This window comes from Podarcis vaucheri, assembly GCF_965113315.1.
Source record: "Podarcis vaucheri genome assembly, chromosome: 7".
Classification (NCBI taxonomy): Eukaryota; Metazoa; Chordata; class Lepidosauria; order Squamata; family Lacertidae; genus Podarcis; species Podarcis vaucheri.
Genome location: NC_138765.1, coordinates 20,600,825 through 20,619,204, shown reverse-complemented (window position 1 = coordinate 20,619,204; position 18,380 = coordinate 20,600,825). Strand labels below are relative to the sequence as shown.

General features: G+C 48.6%; 1 protein-coding gene across 9 annotated transcripts in view; it reads right to left on the bottom strand.

The window, feature by feature from the left end:
• Nucleotides 1–18,380, bottom strand: part of MAG (myelin associated glycoprotein) — a 76,240-nt gene that overhangs the window by 3,688 nt on the left and 54,172 nt on the right. For 8 of the 9 annotated variants that reach the window (XM_082231632.1, XM_082231636.1, XM_082231638.1 and 5 more), the window contains 7 exons: nucleotides 15,617–15,985; nucleotides 13,395–13,691; nucleotides 11,679–11,936; nucleotides 10,937–11,197; nucleotides 9,215–9,502; nucleotides 8,132–8,228; nucleotides 4,329–4,428 (listed from right to left, as the gene is read on the bottom strand). In XM_082231632.1, coding sequence (XP_082087758.1) covers nucleotides 4,329–4,428; nucleotides 8,132–8,228; nucleotides 9,215–9,502; nucleotides 10,937–11,197; nucleotides 11,679–11,936; nucleotides 13,395–13,691; nucleotides 15,617–15,985 — 1,670 coding nt within the window. Of the gene's footprint in view, nucleotides 1–3,123; nucleotides 3,160–4,328; nucleotides 4,429–8,131; nucleotides 8,229–9,214; nucleotides 9,503–10,936; nucleotides 11,198–11,678; nucleotides 11,937–13,394; nucleotides 13,692–15,616; nucleotides 15,986–18,380 lie in introns of all 9 variants that reach the window. The other variant, XM_082231633.1, reaches the window with a different exon arrangement.

Genomic DNA, 18,380 nt, shown 5'->3' with positions numbered 1-18,380 from the left:
GAAGACCAGGTTGAAGGCTCCCCCCAGATCACACCTCGGATTTGCGGAACTCACTGCTGCGGGGGCTTAAATCCTGAAGACTCGCTATTTGGAAGACAACACAAACACATTCGTTCTCTTACGGCAAGGATGGGGAAACCTGTGGCCATGGGTAGGCAACCCAGACCGTCCGGGGGCCGGATCCGGCCCAATCGCCTTCTCAATCCTGCCCACGGACGGTCTGGGAATCAGCGTGTCTTTACATGGGTAGAATGTGTCCTTTTATTTAAAATGCATCTCTGGGTTATTTGTGGGGCATAGGAATTTGTTCATATATTTTTAAAGAAAAGTATAGTCCGGCCCTCCACAAGATCTGAGGAACAGTGGACCGGCCCCCTGCTGAAAGAGTTTACTGACCCCTGCCTGTGGCTCCCCAGATATTGCTGGACTCTGACTCCCATCATCCCCAGGCAGTGTGGCCCAATGGTCAGGAGATGATGGGAGGTGCAATGCAGAAACATCCTGAGGGTCTACTGCTCCCCCAGGTAAATAGACCAATCGCTTGGTTCAGTATATGTTTTGGCTTCGACCAACCCATTTACCCAAGCAGTATGTTAAGCTACAAGGGTCGACGGAGGTGCTGCAAATCAAGCCTATCTGGAACCCCTACCATGTGACGTGGAAACCAAAGCGCTGCAGTTACTCGGTGGTGCCCAAATGCACTCTGCACCTGTTCAGAGGCACGTTGTTCCTGTTTCTTATGAACTTCTTATGTTTCAGGATCGGGCCCTTCCATTGAAAACAGATATCCCATATTGTCTTCACCACAAGTTTACATGTCACAGAAGCAAGCAAGGGCAGGGAATGGCCTAACAGCGCCTGGGAAGGACAGACACACAGACCCTGGGGGAAGCCATTGCAGAGGCACACTCAAGGAAACACATAGCTTTGACACCAACGACCCGGTGCGTTTCCACAAGCGACATTGAAAGCGGCTCGAGGACTTCCCATGATGCATGCACACACGTGGAAGCTGTTTGCGCAAGACAGGCCAAGGCAGAGGGCCGTTTTCAAATCAGAAAGACACTTTTTGAGCGAAACGAGACATGGAATCACTGGCTTTTTTAAAGAGGCAGGCATGGGACGTGCCAGTCCAGATCAGGACTGCAACAGGGCCAAGGGTTAAAGTCTCAGTTTGCGTTTCTTAGTACAGAAAGTATTGAACTGATGTGTAGATATGTTTCCTATTCTAACTAATTCCAGAGGATTCTGGGAGCTTCTTTGTGTGAAAGAAACAAGCAGAAGGTTCATGATACAGTCATACTGAAGAAAGACAGAATCACACAGGTGCCTCTGCCCCCCCCCCCCCATGGCAGAATAAAGCTCTTTCTCTAGATTTAACCCCTTGGTGTCATTTTGACTCTTTTCATCCCTGCTCGGGTGCAACATTTCCTATCCATGGTTAAAAAGGCCTAGAAAGGCTACAATACCTCATGTTATGTCCACTTCAGGTTGCGTGTTTTTGTCTTGCGTCCTGCAACAACCTGGAATGGGTTACCTCCGGGTTTCACCACTCACGCATGTGCAGAAGCACTAAATTGCGCTTTGCGCATGTGCAGAAGAGCCAAATCGCGTCGCACGCCTGTGCAGACACGGCACTTCCAGTTGCGGGCTTTTCACATTACAGACGGGCCTCCGTACAGTTCCCGTCCATAACATGAGGTACCACTGTATTGGGGTTTTCCCTTCAGAGAAGCTGAGTACAGCTGGCTTAAACTGGTTCTGTTATCTCTTTCTGTCAAGGTCATGCTGACTATAAAAGTAAGGCCAGAGGGAGCCTGGGACTGACTTACTTTCTCTTTCTATCTCTTTTCCTTCCGGTGTGGTGTTCTGTACATAGCATGCTTAGTTTTAAGGTAGACTTATTAGAAGTTATTGTAACTTTAAGTCTGCTGCAACTGGATTTCTTATGGACAGTGCCAATCCTGAATGTTTCAGATTTGTGACCGTTATGCTCATTTGCCTTCAGTAGCAGTAAAGCTCTGCTGGATGAAATACAATAGCCTCTGGTCTGTTTTTTGGGAATCCTGCAACGTGTTTAAGTTTTACTCTGCTAACTATACGTTGGAGTACTGCTCTGGATCAATACTGAGTAGAATGTCAATGACATAAAGACCCCCTTCCAGCAAAGATCTGACCTAGATTAAGCCAGAACATGCACATATACTCCCACATTTCTCCGATGAAAATAGGGATGTCCTATTCAATAATAATAATAATAATAATAATAATAATTATTATTATTATTATTATTATTATTATTATTATTATTATTATTATTATTATTATTTTCCACCCATCTGACTGGGTTGCCCCAGCTACTCTGGGCGGCTTCCAACATATATAAAAACATAATAAAACATTAAACATTAAAAAAACCTTCCCTATATAGGGCTGCCTTCAAATGTCTTCTAAAGGTTGTATAGTTACTTATCTCCTTGGCTCAGGGGTCACATGACTCCATACCCCCCAACATTTCTCCACTGAAAATAGGGACCTTGTAAGGAAAAGCGGGACATTCCAGGATCAATCAGAAACCGAGATGGCTTCTGCAAATCCAGGATTGTCCCTGGAAAATAGGGACGCTTGGAGGGTCTGTGTTTCCTTTTTAAAAGCCATCCACACAAACTGGCCTTCCCCATAGTCAATGAAGGTATATTAGGAGGCTGGTTCAATTGGGCAAATGGGGGCACTGCCCAACCAGTCCTCCCGTGTCATTGGCTCTCTGGTGCCACCTACTGTTGGCTTCCCTGCCTCCTACCACAAAGCACCAGTCACTAGCGGTACATACTGACACCAATTGATGCACATAGGAAATGCAAGACATAAAAGCGATATAAGTGCCATGCACCTGAAAGCACCCTCTGTTAGAACAGACACCAGAATTGACTGACATCAACCCTGCCTTGTCTGATCTGATCAGAAACCAGCTGCCTGGTGGTAGCAGCGTTGACCAGAACCACTTGCATCCACCCCCACCCCCCCATTCAGTCCAAACCAGGAGAATTCTATTTTCTAAGGCCCGGATGCCATATACACAAAAAGGACGGTGTTATGCACATGGATGGAGAGGTCCATACTTACCTGCCCAGGTCAGTGGCTCTCCAGGGAGCAGATCTCCTTATTAGAAAAGGAACAGCAGTCACTAGTGACCTGACTGAGGAAGGCTAACCCTAGAATCAGCCCTGCCATGAGGCAAGGTGAGATAGCCGGGTTTGGGGCCCCATCTTGGGAGACAGGCAGATCTGAGCCGTGGGGCACAGTTTGGGGACGTTCACACCCTCCATTTGAAGCGCTGTGATACCACCTTAAACACCCATGGCTTCCCCCTCCCAAAGGATTCTGGGAGCTGTAGTTTGTTAAGGGTGCTGAGAGTCCTCAGGAGACCCTCTATTCCCCCTCCTAGAACTACAGCTCCCAGAGCGGCCTAACAAGCAATCTTTCTTCCCAGGGATAGTCAGTAGAGCATGAGGTTCCAAATCTTAGGGCCACACTGGGCAAAAGACTTGTGCATTGCAAGGGGTTGGACTGGATGACCCTCGTGGTCCCTTCCAACGCTACAATTCTCTGTCTGGGCAGGCTCCCACCTGTCTGTTCTGATTTAAAATTGATTGCCTCCATTTTTACAAGCTGAGTTGCTTCGTGTTGACTCACAGTCCCTCCCCAGGTTCCTCCTTTCCCCCATTTTATTGAACAATAGCAAGATTCTGCTGCAGGAAATAACCTGCACTCGCTCTCACATGAATAACTCAAAACGTGTTACAAGTTAAAAAGAGGACGTTTGCTCATTTTTGCTTCTGCATGCAGCTATGGTTCCCCACCGCCAATCTTTTCTGGCAATCTGAACGAGGCTCTTTCCTAAACTATTCTTTTTCTCTCTCTCCTCCAAATACCCATTGCCAGATCACAAGGGAGGGAGAAAGAAACATTCACATTTTCCTTCCTTCGCTCAATGTCTCTCTGCATGGCCGGTTCTCGCAGTGGCTAACCAGATGTTCAAGGGATGGTGTCTCATTGACTGAAGGGACGGCTCAGTCAGTAGAGCACGGGGCTCTTAATCTCAGGGTTGTGGGCTTGAGCCCCGCTTTGGGCAAAAGATTCCTGCATTGCAGGGGGTTGGTCTAGATGACCCTCGTGGTCCCTTCCAGCTCTACAATTCTATGAAAAGGGAAGCCCACAAGCCGGGCGAGATCACAGCAGCACTTTCCCCACCTGAAATGCCCAGCAGAGGCATATTGCTTCCAAAAGGGGACATGGGACACTCCCATCACCCTCCCTCTTATCAGTACCTCTGATTTCTCCAGATGGCCAGGAGTCCTGTAGTCTCCGCTGTAGGCGACAGGAGGGTTTTCTGTTTGCATGAAACTCGAACTTTCATTCATACTTTTCCTGGGAAGAATAATAAAATAAGGAAGTGACAAAGACTTATAATGTTAAACTCTGTCCATGTTTCCAAACAACACCTCCATTTGGGTGCAACTCAGTCAGATGGGCAGCATATAAAAAATAAATTATTATTATTATTGTTATTATTTTGGCACCAGGCTATATAATGTAAATCAGTCAGAATCCCAAGCGGCTTCTTTCATTAGCATGATGAGTTTCAGATTTGCAATCACAGCTGATGAGTGATTAGTAAACAATTCATTAATTAACCAATGGATTATCTGACAGCTTTGATAAGTGCACTTGCATATTCAAGGCCTGATAGCTATTTTGGCAATCATCTCCAGCCCGGATAAACGATCAAATCTTTCTACTATTTGCAAATCCTCAATTATCTTCTGTTTGTCAGTATTTCTTTAATAATCTTGTCCTCAGTGGGTGATGGGCAGGAAATTCAAGTTTTGGGTTTTGTTTTGTTTTCAAAATTGTATTATTCGCTGATTGCAGTGGGACTGAAATAATTTTGAATCCAATTACTTGCATTTAATTGGATTGTGGACTGGGTTCTAAAATTCCACTAAGGGAATAATAGGAGTGCTAATTTGTTTCTTAGATTATATTGTTTGTTGGGAAGCCACAGAGACTCTCAGTATCTTCTTGGCTGCACTGCAAATGAAACTGGGAACATCCAGTTTAGGAACACAGGAAGCACCCATATACTGATTCAGACCATTGGCTTATCTAGCCCAGAATCGGTTGTTTCAACTGGGAGCAGATTTCCAGGGTTTCAGAGTCTGGAGTCTCTCCCAGCCCATGTTGGTGATGAAGGGATACGGGTGGCACTGTGGTCTAAACCACTGAGCCTCTTGGGCTTGCCGATCGGAAGGTCAATCCCCGTGATGGGGTGAGCTCCCATTGCTCTGTCCCAGCTCCTGCCAACCTAGCAGTTCAAAAGCACACCAGTGCAAGTAGATAAATAGGTACCACTGTGGCAAGAAGGTAAACGGCATTTCCGTGCGCTCTGGTTTCCGTCACAGAAACCGTGTGCTCTGGTTTTCTGTTGCGCCCGAAGTGGTTTAGTCATGCTGGCCACATGACCTGGAAAGCTGTCTGCAGACAAACGCCAGCTCCCTCGGCCTGAAAGCAAGATGAGCGCCGCAACCCCATAGATGCCTTTGACTGGACTTAACCATCCAGGGGTCCTTTACCTTTACCTATTACCTGCAGGGAGTAGAACCTGAGACTTTCTGCATGCAAAGGATGTGCTCTATCACTAAGCCATGGTTTAGGGAAAGTTATATACATAGGTATATCCCTCACTTTGGGGCTCAGTTCAGATAACACACCAGGCTATGGTTAAGGAAGCTTAATGATGGTTTAGCATGATGTCTGACTTGGCAAGCCCTAGTTGTGTTAGCACACTGGAGTTTGCACGCAACAGCAGACGTTAATGAAATGAATCCTTGCTTGGAGCACAACTTGAATTGGAAGGTGTTAAGGCTGGGACTAAGTATACCATAAGGAAGTTTATTTTTTATTAAGGAAAGTACATATTTGATAGGTAAGAGTTCTCTAGTCCTAGATAACTAACTAGGTGGAGAAACAGAGAAATCATTCTTGCCACTTTGTTCTCGGAAGATACATCCAAGGGGACCTCGACCAATGAAGGTCCAGAGAAAAATTGTGAGAGAATTGGAAAGAGGCAGTGCTTGTTAAGCCACTCTGGGAACTGTAGTTCTAGGAGGTGACGAGAGGGTCTCCTGACAACTCTCAGAACCCTGAGAGGACGCAATTTAACACATATCCCTTTGACTTCTGTGGGCAGGTCAGCAGAGAGATCAAAGAGGCGGAGACAGTTTAGGAACCTGGAGGTTTCACACTCTATCTGCCTTTACCCCAGGCAGACCCTTCTGGGCAAGCTGAGTTGCGCCTCAACTTCCAACAAGCCTGGGGGTAGCCTCTGCGAGAACAGGGTGCTGGAGGACTAGCTGGCCCATTGGCCTGATCCAGCAGGGCTGTGCTTACGTCCTTATGTGTTTTAATGGAAGTTGAGTGGCAAACATTGCCCCTCGCCCCACTCTCCAGAGGTGACTGTGTGAAACAGTGACGTGCCCCTCAATACAGTGGTGCCTCGCAGGACGAAAAGAATCTGTTCTGTGATTCTCTTCGTCTAGAGGTTTTTTCGTCTTGCGAAGCAAGCCCATTGACGGATTAGAGGATTAGCGCTATTAGCACTTTTAGCGGCTTTTAGCGGCTTATCTGCTGATCGGATCAGCTGATAAGCGGCTTAGCGGCTTAGAAAAGGGGGGGGGGAACCAGCAGGAACTCGCAAGACATTGTCGTCTTGCGAAGCAAGCCCATAGGAAATTCGTTTTGTGAAGCACCTCCAAAACGGAAAACTCTTTCGTCTAGCGAGTTTTCCGTCTTGCGAGGCATTCGTCTTGCGGGGCACCACTGTACATGAACTTCCTTCAGTGGAAGTTCTTGCAGGAGCAAACCACAAGTCATGCAAAACCTCTGCCTGCGGTGTTTGAGGTGTGATGGCAGTTTCACACATCCCAGGACATCTGTAGAGACTGTAGTCGTGGGCTCAGAGATCATGCGAAGCCACTGTTTGCACAAACCGTGAATAGAGAGAACCTGCCCTGTCTCATCAGAGCTGAAGGCTCAGCGGAAGCTGCCCGCAGCAGTGAAACTTACTGATTCACAGCAGGCTGGGCCAGGCCTGTCAGCACCCTGGATATAGTCACACTATCCTCCACCAGGGCCAGGGCCTTTTCAGTGATGGCTCCGACCTGGTGGAATGCTCTGTCCCATGAGACTAGGGCCCTTCAGGATTTAACCTCCTCCTGTTGGACCTGTAAGACAGGGCTATTCCACCTGGCCTTTAATTTGAATTCAGCCTGATCTTTTATTTCGCTTCTCTTCCCTCCCCCTCCCCTTTTATGACGATCACCCAATCTGAGACCCCACAGCTAATTCTCCCCTGGCCTCCTCACTGGCCCAAGTAGGACCAATTCAGCCAGCTAGCCCTGGGGATTATCTAATGCTTATTTCCCCTAAATTGATTTTTGAATTTTATTGTTATTCATGTTTTTATACTGTATTTTATGCTGCTTTTGTAATTAAGTGTTTTAAATTTGTTGTTAGCTGCCCCGAGCCCAGTTTTTGAACCGGGAAGGGCGGGGTATAAATAAAAATTATTATTATTATTATTATTATTATTATTATTATTATTTAGCTCTGTAGCCAGTGCTGGCTGGAGCATTCTCACTTGTGCAAGAGAGCTGCAGCCTCTGTGGGATGCAGGTGCCTTCGGAGGCTTACGGAAGTGGTGGAGCATTTAGAAGGCCCCACAGCATCTCCCAGGACAGTGGAGAAGGCTCCCTGTCTGAAACCCTAGAGAGTCCCTGCCAGCCAGAGTAGACAATACTAAGCTAGATGGACACAATATAAAGCAGATTTCTAGGTTCCTATGGTCAAATGGTCATTGGCTGATTTTGCAGCCATTGGCTCCAGGAACACGGCTGCAGTGAGGGAGGGAGGGAGTGTGTTTTCTGTGTTTGGTGCAAAACAGGGGAAACAAGGCCCTGGTTCTGGTGATGTTTTCCCAGATTTGAATTTGGGTCTGGATTTCTTACAGGAAGAAAATGAGGCGATATGAAGGAGGGAGGGCTTGAGTTCACCCCCAGCACAAAAAACTTACTTTTTCCTGGTCTGGCTGACATAACACACGACCGCTATGAGGATGGCAAAGGCTACCACCGCTCCAACAGGCCCCACTTTTGCCCACATCAGACTATCTGGAAAATTAAAAAAAAGAGAGAGAAATGCACAGGATTGGCAAGATAGTCCCAGTGCTCTGGTCTCAGCAGAGCAGGGGCAAATTCAGCCCTCCAGGCCTCTTTAGCTGGTTCTTAGGGCTAACTCCCCACCCCCGCCACAGGCTAGACCTCTTCCTCAGTCGTCACCTGCCTCCCAAGGCCCTGCTTTGCCCCCTTCTGCTTGGCTGAAATGTATAGAACCTGCAGGACATTACTGCACGCAAGCCAACAATTCATGTTTCGCTGTAGGGGCTGAGGCTCACAGACTTTCCCTGTAAAATTGGCTAGAGAACTCTGTGAGATCCCTTCCTTTGTCTGCCTTGGCAGGAATCTGAAACGCTACATACTTCCTTCTGCCTGGGCGCATCTCTCTTCTTTCACCATGCCTCCAAGCTGACCACATGTGCGTATCTGAGCTCTGCAGCTCAGGCACCATTTTTGAACTTACATTCTGTACTTTTGTAATTTAGACACTAGTTATAAACCTGCCTTTGTTTTGCTACTGCAACTGCTGCTTCGAGACCTAGATTATGTAAGTAAATACTACTTTTACTTCTTCACAAAAGCTGTGTGGAATCATAGAACTGTAGCTTGAACCTACAACCATGAGATGAAGAGTCTCATGCTCTACCGGCTGAGTCATCCAGCAGCTAGAAGTGTGTGGTGGTTGTTTTTAAGTGGCTGAAAGGGGGTAATACGAGGGAAAATCCAGTCTGCCTTAAAGTATCCTGGATTATTGTTTCTATAAGGTAAAATCAACCTTGTCTTTGCTTCCAAGTTTAAGCTGCAAAGGATGGTATTCTGCTGATCTCAATCACATGAGCAAGGAAGGACAATAACTAAACAATAGGTCCCCTCCTGGTGTCTAAATCCATCCTCACAGCGCCACCCCTGGACAAGATTGGTATGAGCCTCTTGAGAGCTGCAGGGACCAAGGTGGGGCAGTTGCCTGGAAGGGCCCTCACTGGAGTGGTGGAACTGCAGCTGCTGGTTCCTGGTGCCGTAGAAGTTCCTGGCTGAGCAGACGATGTAAAGCTGGGAGTCCACCTCCCTCTGCAAGGTCAGGATGCTGGTGACAATGTAGCCGGTCTTCTGCGAGTACACAAACTCCCGGTCGGTCTCGTTCACCGTCACGTTGCGCGTGGGGAGCTCAAAGGTGATCACAGCCTCCGGGTTGGATTTGGCTGCACAGATGCACTTCACAGTGTCCCGGGCGGCTGTGCACTTGGAGTCCGAAAGGATAAGGGGAGCAACTGCAGAGAAAGAGAGAGAGAGAGAGAGAGAGAGAGAATGCTTCTTCACACTGTGCATTGTTAATCTACGGAACCTACTCCCACAGGAGACAGCAATTGCCACCCAGCTGGATGGCTTTAAAAGAGGACTGGAAGAGAAGGCTATCAATAGCTACTAATCATGATGGCTAAGCTCTGCCTTCACTATTGGAGCATAACTGTCAACTGTCCCTTATTTGGCGGGAAACTCCCTTATCCCAGCGCCGTGTCCTGCTGCTGTCCCTTATTGATGATGTCCCTTAAATTTCCCGGGTTTCATGCTCGCCCGGCTCGGGAGGGAAGCAGCGGCTCTTGGTCCTCCGCCGCGAGAGAGCACGCTGGTACCGCCGTCCTGGCGCGAGGAGTTCCATCGGCCTTTCCCCGCCCAAGAGGTGGGGGAAGGAGAGAGACTCTTGCCCATGCCGCCTGCGAGCCCGGAGGCAGCAGTGGTGGTGGCAGCTGAGGAGGCAGCCTGAGGGAAGGAGGAAGAGGAGGGGACGGGGAGGGATGTAGAAGGGCGGCGCTTCAGTGGCCGCGGCGGCACCGCAACCGCCTCATGCCAGATTGACAGCATCTGTCAATCCTACCAATGTATGCAACTCTTTACAATAGCAAAATCCCTTATTTGGGCTGCTGATCCCTTATTTTCAAGGCTGCTAGTCCCTTATTTTCAAATCTGTAAGTTGACAGCTATGTGTTGGAGGCAGCCTTGCTTCTGAATACCAGGTGCTGGAAACTGCAAGAGGGAGGAGTGCTCTTGTGCTGGAGTCCTGCTTGCAGACTTCCCATAGGAATCTGCTTGGCCACTGTGAGAACAGGACCCTGGACTAGACGGGCCACTGGTTTGGCCCAACAGGCACTTCTTACGTCCTTGTGAAAGAGGTGGAGGTGCAACAGCAGATTAGTCCCGTTGTTTTGCTGGACTGCACATGCTCCTTTGGGTGGCTGGGTGGGCCCACAAGCAAAAGCCTGTGTCAGGACACCAGGAGCTGTCCTATGGTGGCACAGACATGCCACCATAGGTAATGGGCCAGCTGTAATGACCACCTGCAGTCAAGACTCAGGAGTCAGAGACTGCAGAGTCTCCAGCAATGGCATCGGACAGGGCACTAGACGAGCATCAAGGCTCTGAAGCTGCTACTAGAGACTGGGAGACCTCCGAGCCAGAGGTTGACAGATGTGAGCCCCCATAAGAACTGGGTCAGAGCTGCTGGCATCAGTCCAGAATATGGTGGTGGCCCTACAGCAAGGCAGAATGAGGCTTGGGGGCTGATATGGGGGGGGGGGAGAGTGGAATGAATAATCCTGCTTGTATGAGCAGAATTCCACTGAGCAAATGAGGTGCCACAGTTGGACACCACCCAAAACACATTTATGTCCCACAAGAGTTTCTGGGGGCCCCAGGCGAGTGCTCACATTCAACGGTGAGGTTGAAGGCAGTGCTGCGCTGGCCAAACTGGTTCTCTGCCGTGCACCAGTATTCCCCGTCGTCCTCGTGCGTCACAGACTCAAACTCCAGAGCCACTTGGTTCTGGTAGACGCCCATGGCCATGGGCTTCTTGTCCTTGAAGATGGTGATCATGGGCTCAGGGTTGCTCTGCGAGCTGCACAGGATGGTGACCGGCTCTCCCTCCACGGCCACCACAGAGGCGTTCACCACAGGCTTCCAAGGGGCATCTGGGAGGGGGAAACAACCAAAATCCGTCTTTTCCACCAAAGGAACACATAGTAAAAATATTAAGTGCCGTATTTTCCTGTGTATAAGACTAGTTCCCCCCCCCTAAAAATAATGTCAAAAATTAGGGGGCATCTTATACATGGGGGTGTCTTATAGGCAGAAAAATACAGTATATTATAACTATAATGTATTTATCATATGTATTTTGCTATTTTATAAAATTATTATATTTAGCTATATATATGGCAGTTAATGAAGTTTGGTGTGTATGTGTTCTGAAAACCCCCCAATAAACTGCTTTTTTGTCATTGTGGAGAAGTGGTATAGAAACATTCAGAATAAATAAAAGACTTGAGGTCCAGATGCCTGAAAGTGAGCCTCTCATTTCCTGCTGCAAAGTTTGGGGTTGCATTGCAGTGCAGGCCTCCCCCCCCGCCCACCCCCCGAATTGGCTTCAGGGCTTCAAGACTGGGTACTTACACAGCACAGCCAAGGCCAGGGAATGGTTGTCCTTGCCATAAATGTTCTCGGCCGCGCAAGTATAGATGCCGTCCTGCAGGTGGGTGATGTTGTCCAGGTGGAGCGTGAGGCTTCCCGCCATGTCCTCGTGCAGAATTTCGTCTTCTCGGAGCCACGAGATCAAGGCCATGGGGCTGCTGTCCACAGAGCACACCAGCACCACTTGCGAGCCCTGAATGACCTCCACGGAGGAGTTTGCCTGCAGAATGCGGGGCGGGTCTGTGGAAGGAAGCCAAAAAGAGATCAGCCTCAGGGAGGTGCTCTGGTTTCTCCATGCAGTAACCAGGGTTATCTGCACCATGCGTTTAAAGCACACGACTTCCCCCAAAGATTCATGGGAACAGTAGTTTTCCCTTCCCTGAATGGCAATTCCCAGCATCCTGAGGGAACTACAGTTCCCAGGATTATCTGGGGAAAGTCATGTGCATTGGATGTGCTTTCAATCTACGGTGTGGGTCTACCAAGGTTTGTTTATGGGCTTAAAAAGACATTAAAGACTCCCAGTGTAGAAGCAACCCAACAGGCCCTCCCTCACTGCAGAACATAATAATAATAATAATAATAATAATAATAATAATAATAATAATAATAATAATAATTTATTATTTGTACCCCGCCCATCTGGCTGGGTTTCCCCAGCCACTCTGGGCGGCTTCCAACAAAGATGAAAAATACACTAAAATGTCACATATTAAAAACTTCCCTGAACAGGGCTGCCTTCAGATGTCTTCTAAAAGTCTGGTAGTTGTTGTTCTCTTTGACATCTGGTGGGAGGGCGTTCCACAGGGCGGGCGCCACTTCCGAGAAGGCCCTCTGCCTGGTTCCCTGTAACTTGGCCTCTCGCAGTGAGGGAACTGCCAGAAGGCCCTCGGAGCTGGACCTCAGTGTCCGGGCAGAACAATGGGGGTGGAGACGCTCCTTCAGATATACTGGACCGAGATATACTGGACCGAGGCCGTTTAGGGCCGTTTAGAACATGGGGACTTGATGTTCATTGAGCAAACATCCCTGGTTCCAGAGGTCCTCCAGCGGCAAAATGTGATGAGAACCCATGTGTTGTAGCGGTTATAGTGCCGACTGGGGTCTAGGAGACCTGGGTTCAAACCCCCCCACCTCCCCAAAGCTCACTGGGTGACCTTGTTCCAGCCAATATCTCACAGCGTAGGCTACCTCACAGGGCTGTTGTTAGGGCCAGCCAAAACTTTTTTGTGCCTGAAGCAAAGCACAAAATGGTGTCCCCGCCCCCAGGCTAGGGAAGAACGGGTGAGTGAAGATCTACATCAGGAACAAAAGCGGAATGAAGATCTACATTGGAAACAAGGGTGGTGGGAGACCACCATCACCTCCTCTTCACCAAGAAGCCGTTGCGGAGGCGTCATTGCAGGGAGCTGCCAAGATGGCAGCAGATCCAGCCTCCAAGGAGTGCAACAAAAGAGACCACTGTTTAGCACAGCAGTGGTAGCAACAGCGGGCAATGCGTTCCTCGAAGGCCGGATCTGCTGCCCCTGTGGATGCTGCCGTCTGAGGCAGTCGTTTCCCCTTGCCTCATGGGTGGGCCGCCCCTGGTTGCTGTGAGGATAAAAAGAAGAGGCGGCAAGGCCTGTTCTCCACCTTGAGACCTAGGGAGATGAACGTATCAAGTCACGAAGCGACAGCCGCTTCGGAACCCCGACTCACATTTGACATCCAAGGTAGTAAACCCATCAAACTCAAAAGTGGTGTTGGAGTAGGTGACTTTGCAGCCCAGCTCGTGCCCGTGGTTCTCGCGCGACGGCATGAATTTGAGCAGGGAGACGAGGGACCAGGTGCCGCCTTCCTCTTCCACCTGCGCGTAGACTGAGTGCTCAGCCAGGTTCTCGTGGTTCATCCACGTGATGATGGGCTTCATGTCAGGGCAGTTATCCGGCACCACGCAGCGCAGCTCCACTTCGGTCCCTTCCACCACTTCTGGGGGGCTTACAATGGTGGGTTTGTCTGTGGGGAGTTGAAAAGAGATACCAATGGGAAATGATATACAGTGAAGTGAAAAGGATGCTTAAAATAACATTTGTAAAAAAAAAAACCAGAAGCCTTTCTCTTGGGAATTATAGTGATAGGTAAAGGTAAAGGGACCCCTGACCATTAGGTCCAGTTGTGGCTGACTCTGGGGTTGCAGCACCTCTCGCTTTATTGGCCGAGGGAGCCAATGTACAGCTTAGTTATGTGGCCAGCATGACTAAGCCGCTTCTGGCGAACCAGAGCAGCACACGGAAATGCTGTTTACCTTCCCACCGGAGCGGTACCTATTTATCTACTTGCACTTTGATGTGCTTTCGAACTGCTAGGTTGGCAGGAGCAGGGACTGAGCAACGGGAGATCACCCCATCGCGGGGATTCGAACCACCAACCTTCTGATCGGCAAATCCTAGGCTCTGTGATAAAACTACCTAAATTGTATAGAAATTTATTTATGTATGTGACTACAGCGGCAAGAATGTTTCTTGCCCAAAAATGGGAAGAAGAAGTAGTCCCAGAAAAGGAAGAATGGATACAAAAACTTATGGAATATGCAGAAATGGCGAAACTTACCGGAAGAGTAAAATCAAGATAAACTTTTTATAAAAGAATGGAAATGGTTTATTGAATATTTACAGATAAATTGTAAACAGATAAAAACATTGGCAGGATTATTGTTATAACCTACAGCTGTATAAGAGTATATATTTAAAGAAGATAAATAAATGAGTAAGTTACGTTCATATGGATATGCAGAAGATATTAAAAATAAATTTAAGGAACCGCAGAAAGAGGGGGAAGGAAGTCAAGTTTTAAAATGTCAAAATGATTGTAAAATCAGTGAAATGTATATATCTGAAAAGTATAAATAAAATTTAAGAAAAGAAAAGAGACACCAACAGTGGAGGCTGGTCAGCCGGGGTGAATGGGGCACTGCCCCACCAGCCTCAGCCTTGATTCCTCTGAGCCTTCCTGCTCACAACCTGCTTACAACCAGACAGGCTCCTCGTCTCGCATCTCAGTGCTCCCCTTGAAGAACTCAGGGGGGATGAACACTGCCAGGGACTGGGCAGAGGAGGAATGGTGGAGACCGCCTCCGCATCCTGACCCTTCTAGGGAGGAGGAAGAGGAAGACAGTCTAGATTGACAACAGGGGTTTGAGGGAGGTCACAGCTCAGAGGCAGATGAGGAGAAATGTTGGGCGATCACGGGACAGCCGGAACAACACCCAGCTGACACGTTGTCATTAGAAAGCCTCCCAGACCCTCCATCTCACGGAACTCGGCGAGCCTTAAAAGTAGGAGAGCAAAGAGCTTGAAGACAGAGGGCACGTAGCAGCACCCATAGAAGTGGGAAATGGGAGAGGCGGAGGGTGGAGATTCACTTGGGACAACGCCATTATCCAAGAGGCTGGGTTCTACAGCCTCTCTCTGTAAAGACTGAAATGAAAAATGATGGTAAGAAACTTTTCCTTGTATTTATACTTTCCTGGGCAACCAGCTGGGGGCTGCTGATAGCATCCTGACACACACTAATCCAGTGTCTAGGCAGATATTTTCAGGTCTGCAGTTGCAGCTACAGGGGACAGCTCCTCCTCCACTGGTTTATGTAGCTTCCCCTGATGGGCTGTGTGCATGCAGCCGGAGACTATGCCTGCATGCCGACTTCCCCTGCTCCTCCCATTTCACTCCCCTCCTGGTTCTGGGAGACAGTGGTGTAGGAGAGGAGAGGGAAGCACCTGGCCCTTCACTTGCCTGACATGCCTCTCCCTGGGCTGATTAAGAGGCAAGTCAGCACACACAAGAAGCACAGTCTGGCAGAGACGTCTTTGTTCAATAAAACGGCGCACAAAGGCCCCCTCCTCCAGAAAAAGGGAATTAGAGCAGGCCTGGCTTGGTACTCACTGATGATCTCCAGGTTGCAGTGCTCAGGGTACGTGTACTGATTGTATCCTCCCAAGTCCCCGCGGAAGTAGTATTTGCCGGTGAGCTCAGGGCTGAGGCGGGAGATTTGCAGCGTGCAGTTGCGGAAGTTCAGCTCTCCCAGCAGGCGCGTGCGCCCCAAGTAGCTCTCGTGGACAATGTTGGTGCGGGATTTGTAGACCACAGGTGGGTAGTTCTTGGGGTAAGGGCTGTTGAAGTACCAGATGCCGTGCACGGCCGACGGGCGAAGCTCGTCAGGGTAGCTGAATCGGCAAGGGATGACGACGCAGGTGCCCTCGAAGGCAGCCATGTGCTCAGGCATCCAGGCGCTCCATGGACCAGCCAGGACCCCTGTGAGAGAGAGACGCAGAGGAAGCCATGAAGAGAAGGCCACCTCTCTCCTCCCTTGCTTTGTATGTCTTTCGGGAATGCTCCCCTGCACGTCCTGCTTTCCAGGCTGAATCGCTGCTGCAGCACCGTAAGTCTCTATTCCTACCTATAGCAGCCTTGTTTCCACTTGCTAATACAGTGGTACCTCGGGTTAAGAACTTAATTCGTTCTGGAGTTCTGTTCTTAACATGAAACTGTTCATAACCTGAGGTACCGCTTTAGCTAATGGGGCCTCCCACTGCCACTGTGCGATTTCTGTTCTCATCCTGAAGCAAAGTTCTTAACCTGAGGTACTATTTCTGGGTTAGCGGAGTCTGTAACCTAAAGCCTCTGTAACCTGAAGCGTCTGTAACCCGAGGTACGACTGTATATACGTACACAGCATTTAGGAAGCTTCTCTAGACCAAGGCCACATTCACACATTTAAAGCAGTGCCATATCACTCTGAACAGTTGCAGCTTCCCTCAAAGGATTCTGGGAATTATAGTTTGTTAAAGGTGCTGAGAGTTATTGGACGTCTCCTGTTCCCATCGCAGAGTGACAAGTTTCCAGAGTTTCTTTGAAGAGGGATTGACAGCTTTTGGTGGGTAATAGGGGTCTCTTAAGAACTCTCAGCAACCATAAGAAACTGCAGCTCCCAGAATTCTTTGGGGGAAGCCATGAGTGTTTAAAGCAGTAGCATAACGCTTTAAATATATGGTGTGAACGTGGCCTAAATAGAGCCACTGGCCTATCTCAGGGATGGGGAAGTTGTGGCCCAGAAGGCTACAGATCCCATTTGTCCGGATCACTGGCTATCATGGCTGGGAATGATGGGAGTCAGAGTTCAGCAACTACTGGAAATCTGCAGGTTCTCCATCCCTGGTCTCTCTAGCTCAGGACTGTCTACCTGGTGTTTGGGACAACAGCTCTCATAATCTCCGATGGTTGGTTGTGATGGCTGGGCTTGATAAGAGTCCAAAACACCTGGAAGGTGGCAGGTTGGGAAATTCTGGTCTATATGAATGGGCAGAGGCTCTTCAGGGTTTTGGAGAAGAGCCTTCTCCAGCCCTATCCAGAGATTATGGGGATTGAACGTGCATGCAAATCATATCCCCTACTGGGCCCCAAAAGGCTTTCTTTGATTTTTATGTGCCTTAAAGAGAAAACAGGATTTCTCTGTTTGGAAGCAGAATCTACAAGCAATGGAAGGCAATTTTCTATCACCTGAAGAGGAGCTTTACTTTTTGAGGCAAATGCTCAATCACTTCAGCTGATTCACTCTCTACATTTACCTATAACACTACCTAAAATTAATCTCCAGCTTTGCTCAAATAAAGATTGCTATATGTCTCTCTCTCTCTCTCTCTCTCTCTCTCTCTCTCTCTCTCTGCCTAGCATGTTTTGCTTAATGCTGGAGACAGGTCTAGATAACCGTTTCCAAAAATGGGGGTTCAGGCATTGCTTCCTTGTCCCGGAATTTTAGGCAAACCCTACAATTTGTAGCAGCACCTAAGGAAGACTAAGGGCACCTCCAGAGTGTGGCTATTTTTGCAGGTGGGATTCAGTTGCATACCGGCAAAGTTAGGCTGCGCAACGGAAGTGGATTTGGCACTCCTGCGCAACAAATCCGCTTCTGTAAAAAAAACCGAACTTTTTGCGGTAAGGAACGTGCCAGGGAAATGCACTGGAAAGTGTGGGAAAGCAATCGCTTGACACGACGTCTTATAACCTGCCCACAAACAAAATGAATGCTCAAATAAGCAAGCCAACAAAGCATAACCTCCCTACAAACTTTGTGCAAAGAAATCAGGATGAATAAACAAATTGCAGTGGCAGCTGGTGGCGTGTGGTGACACTGCTCACCTAACCTCCTGACAACTGAGTTTCTGTACTTATCGACAGGGAGAGAGAGGGGAGAGGCAGTGGGGAGATCAGCATGATGCAAACACACTGGTAGGAGTTCTGCATTGGCTCCGCCGGTGCAACTGCACTGCACTGACTTCCCCACCGCCTCTCTCTCCACGTAAACAGCAGTGACTAAGTTGCTGGGAGGTCAGGTAAGCGCCAGCAGCCCAATACACCATCCACTACTGATAGATTGCTTGGAAGCAACTGTATCCAAACAAGCTGGCTACCTTCATTTTGAGACCAATGTAGTAGATACAGACCTTATGGTAGGGTTGCCATACATCTGGAATTTCCCAGACATAGCCAGGATTCGGCCATCAGAAACAGTGCCCGGGTGGAAATTGCTAAAAATGTCCATGAAAATCCAGACGTATGGCAACCCATGTCGGAAATGTAGATTTTGGTGAATTTCCTTAAAAATAGCTCAAGAACTAGATAAAGCCCAATGACTTTGCAAAAAAAACAA